Source organism: Xenopus tropicalis, chromosome 5 (assembly GCF_000004195.4).
Source record: "Xenopus tropicalis strain Nigerian chromosome 5, UCB_Xtro_10.0, whole genome shotgun sequence".
Lineage (NCBI taxonomy): Eukaryota > Metazoa > Chordata > Amphibia > Anura > Pipidae > Xenopus > Xenopus tropicalis.
Genome location: NC_030681.2, coordinates 100,091,365 through 100,102,533, shown reverse-complemented (window position 1 = coordinate 100,102,533; position 11,169 = coordinate 100,091,365). Strand labels below are relative to the sequence as shown.

At 39.3% G+C, this 11,169-nt stretch overlaps 1 protein-coding gene across 3 annotated transcripts; it reads left to right on the top strand.

The window, feature by feature from the left end:
- The first annotated feature begins 1,926 nt into the window (after positions 1 to 1,926).
- LOC100489842 (matrix metalloproteinase-23) lies at positions 1,927 to 11,169 on the top strand. 3 transcript variants are annotated; one of them, XM_018094404.2, is made up of 8 exons: positions 1,927 to 2,792; positions 2,963 to 3,087; positions 3,471 to 3,607; positions 6,205 to 6,372; positions 7,766 to 7,930; positions 9,061 to 9,150; positions 9,238 to 9,358; positions 9,731 to 10,885. In XM_018094404.2, the coding sequence occupies exons 1-8, from the start codon at positions 2,676 to 2,678 to the stop codon at positions 9,804 to 9,806; spliced, it is 999 nt and encodes a 332-aa protein (XP_017949893.1). In that variant the 5' UTR covers positions 1,927 to 2,675; the 3' UTR covers positions 9,807 to 10,885. The 3 variants fall into 3 exon arrangements, with proteins under 3 accessions (XP_017949893.1, XP_012818820.1, XP_002935198.2); XM_012963366.3 differs by lacking the exon at positions 9,731 to 10,885 and adding an exon at positions 10,893 to 10,986 and having other exon boundaries at positions 1,929 to 2,792; positions 9,238 to 9,353; XM_002935152.5 differs by lacking the exon at positions 9,731 to 10,885 and adding an exon at positions 10,893 to 11,169 and having other exon boundaries at positions 1,934 to 2,792.

Below are 11,169 nucleotides of genomic sequence, written 5' to 3'. Positions count from 1 at the left end.
GACATTGCACGTTGTATTCTATATAAACTATATAAAGATATCATTGTTGATACCATATTGTTTTTGTTGACCCTCTTCTCCACTTACAGAGCTAGTTTACTGTTTTTATTTGAAATAAATATTTAAAAACATATGCCAGACTGATGCCTCAATTAATGTAATTTTATTGGTATTTATTTTGATTATTGAAACTTAGCAGTAGCGGCTGCATTTCCCACCCTAGGCTTATACTCATGTCAATAAGTTTTTCTAGTTTTCTTAGGTAAAATTAGGTACCTCGGCTTATATTCAGATCGGCTTATACTCGAGTATATACGGTAACTTATTACTATTACGCATCCTATACCAGCTGCACACAGCTCTATATTTCCCGCATGCTAATGGTTAAAAAGATTAAATTCTAGGTCTGCAATATAAAAGTTAGTAAACATATATTATCACATTTATACAGTAACATAAATAAATGGCCACTAGAAACCCCAAAATGAGTTAAGCCATTGGCCTTGGCAAATAAAGCTCACTAATGTTGTAAAGACCACGGGAGCACTTACCGGACCATCAGTGTGTGCTCAACGTACAGCCGAAACCCAGACGGCGAAGTAGACTACCAAACAAAACTTTGTATGGAGCAACGCCAACACTGTTGTTTTCATAAAAATCTTTCTTTATTTATCCATTCTTTTTAAAAAGCATATTGTGCTTATACAGAAAAAAGACCATACGCTTGACGCGTTTCGTGGTATCTCACCACTTTCTCAAAAGCTGCATCAAAGCTCACTGACTGCAGTTTATGTATCGCTAACAGTCATGGAAGTTAGGATGTGTCGGAATGCTCTCCCAGGCTCAGACTGTAATCACTCCCATTGTTCACTTCTTCACACCTCAGACATAGGTACTGTAGGCAGAGTATGGCACATACAGCCAGCATAGGGCAGGTAGAGTATGGCACACACAGGAAGGGTAGGGCAGGCAGAGTATGGCACACACAGTCAGGGTAGGGCAGGCAGAGTATGGCACACTGAGGCAGTGTAGGACAGGCAGAGTATGACACACACAGACAGCATAGGACAGGCAGAGTGCTGCCTGTGTGTGCCATACTCTGCTTGCCCTATGCTGCTTGTGGGAGGTGAACCTGGCAGGGGTTTGTTGTGGGAGTTTGTTAGCAGTTGGAAATAGCCATTAAATGGTCCCGAAGGTGAGTAATTATGTACTGGGGGTTGCTCTGCTATCCACAGGGGAGGAGGCGGCATATGGAATTTAAGGGTATAATCTTAATATGACATAATTCTTTCACATATGAATGATGGTTGATATCCCCACAGTAAGGACCAAGCATTTGGGATTTTGCTGTGCTACCACCATTGTGATAAAATAGGTGTGGTTTGAAGTGGGTGTGGTTTCAAAAAGGGGAGTGGTCAAACTGGCTTCCATTAGCGGCCCTCCACCATGTATGCTAGAGAAATTCCGGCCCTCGGCACCGTAGAAGTTGGACAGCACTGTACTAATACATGTAAGGCTATGCTGGGATTCAAATCAGCTACCTGTTTATGCCCTGCTCTGCTTTGAGTATGCAGTGCAGTTTTGGGCTCCAGTCCTTAAGAATGATATTAATGAGCTGGAGAGAGTGCAGAGACGTGAAACTAAACTGGTAAAGTGGATGGAAGATTTAAACTATGAGGTTAGACTGCCGAGGTTGGGGTTTGTTTCATATATAATGTATGTTTATGCTACCTCGATGGGGCATCCCCTCAGGTCAAAATTTGACCAGACCCTGTGTGTCACTGCCAAATGCAGTCAGCATGCAGAGGGGGGGGGGGGGGGGGGTTGTTCCACTGCAAACCAGAATTACCTATATGTGAATACAAAACGTTAGTATTTCCAACTATTTGTCTGGCAGAACTGGTTCATTATTCGTGCCTATAGTTTTGTCTATGATTATTAATTATTCTATCAGCATTTCAATGAGCTGGATTCAGTGTGTAAAACGTAGAAAGAAGCAGAAAACCCGTATCCATTATTGAGAAACCCATTATCCAGAAAGACTCCATTTTATTTAAAACGTGTATATGAAATTTGGTGGCTTGTCAGACTTCTATACATTCTAACTAAGATGATACATTTGTTAATCTATGTTATTTCTTTACAATAAGTGTTTTAAATAAATACCCAGCCCCTTCTAAGAACTGAGGGCTATCTGTGGATGGGAAGGAGTTGTAGTTCAGCGACAACTGGATGTTTGCCAATTGCTCATCGCTTATTCTCCCTCCCCCAGTGTTCTGAAGAGGTGAGAGGAGGGGAGGTATGTGTGCAGTCTCACATATGGTAGAAGAGCCAAAGTAGACAAAGAGGGAGCTGTTCCTGCTCTCACGTGTCCTCTAATAAAACACACATGGTTGCTGCATCCCCTGCTTTAGTTGTATCCTTTTCCTCTTCTAGTCTTTTATGACACATATGCTGTTCCTCAGATCTATAAATTAGTTCTATTTCTTCCCCCTCTCGCTTTGTCTTCTCTGGTCTATTTGATCTCCCAGATTCCAGTATTTATGTACTAAGGGATTGATAAGTATTTTACAGTATCTTGCCATATTAACTGTCTCCCAAGCCTGCCCATTCCTTGAAGCACTTTAGGTCACCATCACTATATTATTAAGGCTATTTTCATCACTGTGTAGAATATGGATTGGGGATTGGCTGATAGAAGTTATGGCTGGATTTGTGTTTCTGCTGCTGTCACTTTCCTGTTACTCAGCAACTGGTTCTGTTACCAGCAGAAATCTTTGATTTTCCCAAAGGTGAGTGAAATGCATGATTCTTTGCTCTTGTACTATATTATAGAAAGGGCTACAGTCAGTGCATGGTTACCTAAAGCTTATTTGTAATGCAGTTTTATGGATATAGCTTTAACGATTTGAAAATATAGTGAATATCAGGTGCACATAAGATGATAACGGATATGCTCCAGTTTCAGAATGAAGTTGTGGAATGCGGCACAAACTGTTCCTTTAGAAGCAGCATACTAACTAGAAGAAAAAGATATACCATTAATCCTTTGGGGTACAAGTGGGACCATTTAAATCTGACCTACAAGTAAGTCTTTCACTGTATATATCACCCATTATGATAAGTATAGCATGATACACAAAATGGCTCATTTATTACTGCCCCTGCCTAAAGTGTGCGTGCCCCTGCCCCTCATGAATATAGCGCTGTCAACCTGGCCACTGGCACAGGCCTCTGTGTTCCAAATCGGAGCAGAGACCTGCAGCAATTCCATATGTCCATATTGTAAATGACCCCTAACTCTATCGCATTGAAAAAAACTACTAAATTAGCTAGCACTATCTTATATTGCAGGGTTTAGATATTTTGTCCATTCATTACTTTAGAGCAGTGGTTGTCAAATGTCTTCTGTTCAAGTCCCCTTGAAGGTCACATCCAAGAATATCGTGGGCATCAAAATTATTTTGCAGGATTGTTCAATTTCCCAACACCCTGAATAAAGATGATACAGAGAGAGCACTGGCCCTTGCCTTCCGCATGTGGAGTAAGGTTTCCTCCCTCACATTTCAGCGTGTACAATCACACCAGGTCTCTGACCTAAGAATAGGTGAGTGGATTCAATTTATGTTTTTACAAAGAGGCAGCCTGTATAAAAATTAGTTTTGTAATTTTAAAGAATTCAAATATTTCCATTATTTACGGCTATTGCAAATTATTGTAATTTGCATGACAAGAGCACGTCCCTAATTATTTTGTTGATGTAATTCGGATCCTAGGGATGTAATAACAGATGCAAAGTGTATTGTAGTCTATGAACTTATAGCACCCAGTCACTAGGTCTGTTGTTAGGCAAATATTTGATTGGTGGCTTTGGGTAACGAAACAAATATTGTATGCCTGCTACATTGCCCTTAGTCTCTGCTCCTGGAAATTCAACCTCCTAAGAATCCAGGTATTATTCTTACTACAAAGGGACCTTTGTTTTTAATCATTCCAGTAAAAATGTTCCTTGTGAGACCTTTTTGGTGAGTATTTTACGGATTTATATGGAAGTGGTTTTAAACATCCCCCCTCCAGTGATTTAGAAGCGTATTTATTCATATGGTCACCATACCACATTTTTTGCATGAATGTTTTATTGCATTTAGTTTACAGATGCAGCAGTACAATCAGCAGTTGTAGAGTTTTAATATCATAACAGTACCACCTGATACATTAGATACATTTATGGAACATGGTTGCCTTAATTAAGCAGTCTTTTCTAGAAGAAAGGCATATGTAATATTTCCAAGCCAATGTGCACATACATTTAGACCTATGCAATTTTTTCTTTACACAGATAAAGGGCTTTGTGGCTCAGATATCTGCTCTGCAGATTTTCATAGTACATAATTCTGTTTCTTAGTGACTCAGTCTGTTATATCCAGGAAACTTCTTGAGGGCAACAATCTGTTCCTAACCAAGACTAGGTCATATTAATTAAAGCATTAAGCCAAATAATTCATCAAATAGTTTTTTTTCTTACAGATTTGAGAGAATTTTTTGCATGTTTTCTCTCAACCTAACATTTTATTCCTGCTGCAATTAATTTAGAGCTGCAATCAGCATATTAGACGAAAATGAGTCTCTGATACAAGTGAGACATATTTTTGGCTGGATCACCTAGTAAAAAATATAATAATAAAAACTGTACATATATAATGCAAAATTATGTAATACTTACCCTGATTTTCTTTTCCTGGATAAAAACTTTGTGCTGGGCACCAATGGTTTAACTCTCTCATCATTTGACTTTCCATGCTGTCAACTTCCAGGTTTATGGATTTAGAAAGATCTGATATTGAAAATAAATATTTTGGTCCATAGTTGAAATGGCACAAGGTAGAGTTATTATTACAATAGCTGTGTCTTTTTTTTTATCTTCTTTAGACACCGGGGGATTAAAGACCAAAACTACCGTAGGCAGAAGAGGCATGTGCCTAGGGTGCAATGGCAGCGGGTGCTGGCCACATACCTCCTCTGCCTGCAATCCCCTAGGTTCAGTCCTGGTGCATTAAATCTCAAACTTTGCCAATGTCTAGCTGCGTCTTGGATAGGGTTTTGTGTGCTTGTGACTGGGAGAGGGTCGCAATGAATGTGCGGAGTGTGGGAGGAGGCTGGGTGTTGCGTGAGGAGGGCATCTTCACCGCTAGGCCTGGCACCGGCCATATCAACAATCAGTGCATCGTGTCTGAACACGCAGTCTGCAAACAGCAAGAAAGGGCCCAAATGTGTATGATACGGCTTTTGAGAGTATGAAAGGTGTGCTGGCTGCAGTCCCAAAACTGTGTGGGTAATATTGGATGGAAAATGTTGGCCTCCCTTTTTATTTTCACTGTACTTTATAGTATTCTCTTGAGCAAATATTTGCTAAAAGCAATTTTGTGTTGTGGTCCAGTGTCAGAGGGTGGATAGATATTGCAGCACACAGCCAAATGCCTGCCAGGGTTCCTGTGGAAAGTGTGACCTGTCTGCCACTTGCACTTTTTATTTTCTTCTGATGCTGTCCTTGGTACACCCATACTTCCATTGAGTATTGGCTTGTGTCAATAGACTGCAGGAGAAATAGTGACTGTGGATGGTACTTTAAGTGGCTATGGAAGTATGCAGGCCACAGGGTGCAACTATGGCAGTTTACAGTATAATCCACCTGGCATGGTGGGCAGTGACAGCCTGTAATCTCAACTTGAATGGGTTCATAATATCTATTTCACCATAACTGCCAATATGTATAGCCTGGGAAAGGCTGGCCCTTCAACACACCAGAACATTGTCCATTTGGCCAAGGCATTAGTGATCACTCGATTCCACCTATCTGACCAGCCTGCTTTCCCTGCTGTGTCACATTTCTAGTCACACTGTGTTGTGTTACTGAAGGATCATACAAGTAGGCTGGTTAAAAAGGGAGGACAGAATAAAATGGTGAAGTCATGACGATGGTGATGAAAAGCAGAACAGAATAGGGAAAAATGGGACAAATGGAATTAAAAGACATTTTAAAAGACACAAGAAAGGCAAAGGATAGCAGTGAAAGGGATAAGCAGAAAACTAAAAGGAGCTTTACTTATATTTTTAAACAGCAGCTGGACATAGAATGATTAGAAATGTGTGACAACTTCCAATTCAATAATAATAAGACATCAATCTCCGCCATTTTATTTTTAGGATTTTACACCTTTAATCACAGTGATTGTTGGGGGTCCCCACTCCACCCCTGCTTTGATGGCTTAAATGGGGAATTAGCTCATGCTTTTTTGCCACCACGAGGGGAAATTCATTTTGACAACCATGAGTTCTGGGTCCTTGGACCTTCACGCTTCAGTTGGAAACAAGGTAACTGAGCTAATGTTTAGTATGATGTAGAGAGTGTTATTCTGAGACAATTTACAAGTGATCTTCATTTTTATTTTTTGCTAGTTTGTTAGTTATTTAACTTTTTGTTCAGTGGTTCTCTAGTTTATAGTTTTAGCAGTTATATGGTTGCTAGGATCCAAATTACCTTAGCAACCAAGGAGTGGTTTGAATGAGAGACTGGTATATGAATAGTAGAGGGGCTGAAGAGAAAGATAAGTAATAAAAAGTAACAATAACAATAAAACTGTAGCCTCACAGAGGAATACTTTCTGGCTTCTGGGGTCAGTGACCTCTATTTGAAAAAGAAGTTAAATAATTAAAAAAATAAATAATGAAGACCAATTAAAAAGTTGATTAGAATTCTATAGCATATTAACATATAACGGTGAAACACCGCTTTAAAGGAGAAGGAAAGGCTAATAAAGAGTTAATCTCAAGCTGCAGGCATACCTTCAGTTCTCTCAATAGTGCCCTTAAGTCTCCCCATATTTCTCCCATTTGGATGATCAGAAGCTTCACAGGAAAAAAAAAACGCTGAGCTGTGTAAAGAAAGTTCCCATAATGCCTCGCTCCTGCACAGACACCAAGACCCAAGTAAATGCTCAGTTTGTAAGACTATGAGGAAGCTTCCTGCTGATTGGCTCAGATCCACATTCCTAAGGGGGGGAGGGAGTTCTTAGCATTTTTAGAGGGAGGGGGGAGCAGGAGAGAGGAGAGAGTTGTGTGTCTCTGGCACAGGAAAACAGAGACAACAAATCTTTTGATAGAGGACTCAGTGCAGCATTTCTGTGAGTGCTTATGGCTGAATTTACCTTTCTGATAAAGCTTACTTAGTTTTTTACCTTTACTTTTTCTTTAAGGGGAGTTTCCTCCCCACTTGGCTTCTTGGCTGCTCAGGACCCCAAAGACATCAGACTATGCCAGTCCCAAACCTTGGTGCTATACCTACAAACCCTTCTATTGTGACAACAATTTCACAAAAACACTGCTGGCTAATGGAGGAGATTATGAGGATTATGGGTTCAAAATAAATGGTGCAAACAATACAAACAAGAAACAAGAAAAAAAAGAAGAAAAATCTTTACATATAAAAGTACAAGAAACCAAATTTTATCAAAACCACAAGGTTCTTATCCAGCCAGGAATAATGTGTTTATTTAGGTTTCTTTTATAGATTAGAGAACATCTTGTAACCCCTCAAGTCATCATACAAATAACAGCCATAAAGCATTACAATATGACATCTTCAGAGATCTGCCAAGATGATATAACTACCATTTGGAAAGCATGTTTTCATAAAATGGTTTATATTTACTCTTTGTTCTTTTATTCCCAATACTGATCTTTTTTTCATTAATTTCCTCTTCATTAGGTGTGTGGTACAATGATCTTGTCCAAGTTGCGGCACATGAGATTGGTCATGCACTTGGGTTGTGGCATTCTAGTAACGTAACCGCTCTCATGCATCCCAACGCTACCTACACCAGGATACGTCATGTCACGAAAGATGATATCATGGCCATACAGAGCCTCTATGGTATTAAGTGTTCATGATAATGATCTACTGATTTTCATCATATCTATTTTCCTCTTTTATTCTAGATCTTATATAATGGCGACATATAAGGACTGATTAATCATTCTTTAGTAAATTTTACCAAGCACTAACAATAGCTAGTACAACTTAGTACAACTTTAGGATTTAACAAGATATTTTCCCACTGGAACAATTAGTCGTTGTCGAAATCCTTTCTCCCCCCTTAATGAAATACACATCAAGGAGTAATGATATGCATAGATGCTAGTGCACATTCCATAGTCAAACACATCTTATGAATTAACACCTTTATCAGCTTTACTTAATGTGGTAAGAAAAAGGTATGGGTTAATCACTGGGTAGTGGTCTGAGTCTGTGTTACAAATGAGCAGTGGGCATGTCCAAGGTCCTTCCCCAGAACATTAGTTATGTGAGTAGCCAGTCACAGGTCTGGAAAAGATATACTGCAGTTTCCAGGGTGCTGGGCGCCAACCTGAACAACCTGTGCAAGCAGGAGTAAACTGGTTGGTACAAGCAAGATTTTAGGGCAAGAGTCTCTGACCTTTTTTTTACCAATGAGCCACATTCAAATGTCAAAAAAAGTTGGAGAGTAACACAAATATGCAAAAAGTTCCTGGGTGTGCCAAATATGGTCTGTGATTGGCTATTGGTAGTCCCTGTGTAGCCTGGCAGCCTACAGGAGGCTGTGTTTGGCAGTACACATGTTTTCATTGACAACAAAAGCTTGCCTTTTAACCAGGAAATAAAAAATGAGCACCTGCTTTGAGGTCACTGGGAGCAACATCCAAGGGGTTGCACCATGTTCTGAACACAGCTACATCCCCAGTTAGAAGAGGGTGTGCACACTTATGCAACCACATTATTTTAGTTTTTTTGTTTTCTGCCATTCACCTAAAAGATTTCAGTTTGTTTTTCAATTAAGTGGTACAGTTTATAAGTCACATTAAAGGTGGAAAAAGTTCTGAAATGATTTATCTTTGTCTCATTTCTGTACAGCACAGGAACCTGACATTTTATCAGGGGTGTGTAGACTTTTTATATTCACTGTATGAAACACTGTTTTTAGGCACAGTGGTATTTTAACCGCTAATCTCTGATCCTTTATCAAGGATGTCCTTCTTCAGGCTCTAGATGTTATTCCCTTGAGCCTTCGGGGTCCTGTGGGAAGCAGTGTCATCTGAAATGTGACAGTTGCAAAGGTGTGTCCTTCTTTTAACAATAAGACTAGTAACTTACGAAGAACAAAAACTCAAATTATTAACATGTTGATTTCTCTGTGCTTTTAGAGTCTCTTGACCAAAGACCAAAACAATATAGGATTAAAATAAAGAATCGTTATGTTTCCCAGGGTCGACCTGTTACCTTTCATTGCTCCCATAAAGTCTCCCAAGCATCCAAGAGGGTAAGGTAAGAAGTACAGCAGCAGAATTCATCATCTCATTTACTGGCATCCAATAACCTTATTGTAAAGAGAAAAGGGCAAGGTATGAATGCATTGCTGCCATGCATCAGGTAGCAGAAGTAATATCACTGAGATAATAAAACAACATAAAAATACATTATGTATAGCAAACATATGTGTTTTGTATAACATAACTGTGACATTAGGATTTGGTTTGACATTTTACAGTGATCACTTTGCTAGGTGTGTCATTATGGCCAGTGACTAGGGCTAGTGCTGGGCATACTTTTTGTATTAATAAATGTAAGTATGGTTATACTAATTATATGCAAAAAAAATAAGGGGAAATAAACCCCTATTATTTTTTCACTTTTTAGGTCAATGCAGAGGTCCCCAGCCCCCAACCCACCACATACCCTCACGTCACTTAGTGACATGACTTTCCACAGGTAAGACTAACCAGAATGCCAGCAAGGAGTATGTACACTGGGAGAAGATCATGGTTTGGCTTCCAGTGCATGCCTGCTTGCCAAACATGGTGCTCTCCAAGTACACAGAGGCCCAAACATCCTCCCAACAGCCCATTAAATAGTCTACTGCAGTGGTCTCCTACCCCTTGGATGCTGCTCACAGTGACCTCAAAGCAGGTGCTTTTTCTTGAATTCCTGGCTTGGAGGCAAGTTTTGGTTGCACAAAAAATAGGTGTACTGACAAACACAACCTCTTGTAGGCTTCCAGTCTACACCGGGGCTACCAAATAGCCAATTAAAGGTCTTATTTAGCACCCCTAGGATCATTTTACATGATTAATCAAGGGAAGGTGGCCAGGGTTCCTCTGCACTGGACTAAACTGTGAAAAAGTAATGGGAATTTGCTTTCCCTTCTAATTACAATCTAAATAAAATTGTTTATTTCTTACTTAAACTGTAATTAAATGTTAAGATCAGTTGAACTGTACCTAGTAAAGGGATTAGAAAATTAACTCTAATTGTAGAATAAAGAGATTTTGGGCATATTTTGTGTGTAAGACTTTATCTGACCAGCAGATAACATAATCACATAATATCATGAGATTTTGTGGGATGTTACAAAATGTTATGTAAGATCTAATTAGTTTATGTTTTTATTAATAATTTAGCTTCTTGTTCAACAGCTCTCCAGTTTAGAGCTTCAGGGTCCAATTTACCATAAAAACCAGGCACTGGTTAGAATGAGGGACTGAATTATGAACAGGTGAGGGTCTAAAAAGAAAGCTAAGTAATAGATAATAAAAAAATAGCAATACAATTGTAGCTTTACAGAGTAATAGGTTTTTGGCTGACAAGATTGGGATTCTCACTGTATCCTGAACCTGCAGTACATATTAGGACTCAGAAATTGTTGCAGCATGCGTTTCACTTTATTTTATAGATTAGGTTGCCCTGTTATATGTAATATAAAAAGTATGGTATAGTTTAGCAAAATGTAAAATTAATTTACTGTTCCTTATTCTAACGTGATCCTTTTTATTTTCCTATGAATCATTGTTCATTTGCTCAGTTGGTATAAAGATGGAGCTCGTCTCTCCTCCTCTACACCTGGGTTAGTTAACTTGTCCCTAAGCAGCCTGGTTCTAAAAGCAGAGGAAGAAACCCAGGGCCGCTACACATGTGTGATTCGCCATGGCAAAGTCATTGTAGGAGGAAAGTCTTGGAACCTCCACATCACATGAGCAGAGAAAAGAAAGATGACATGTCACTGCACTAGTCATGCAATAAAAACATGTCTGGGGTGCAAAATAAAAAAGCAATGACACTGTTTAAATTGTCATTTTTAA

Coding starts and splice junctions, on each gene's coding strand:
- LOC100489842 (XM_002935152.5), top strand. CDS start 2,676: ATGGATTGGGGATTGGCTGATAGAAGTTATGGCTGGATTTGTGTTTCT. Junction 3,088..3,470: donor CATTTAAATCTGACCTACAA/GTAAGTCTTTCA, acceptor ATTATTTTGCAG/GATTGTTCAATTTCCCAACA. Junction 9,359..10,892: donor CAAGCATCCAAGAGGGTAAG/GTAAGAAGTACA, acceptor TCATTTGCTCAG/TTGGTATAAAGATGGAGCTC.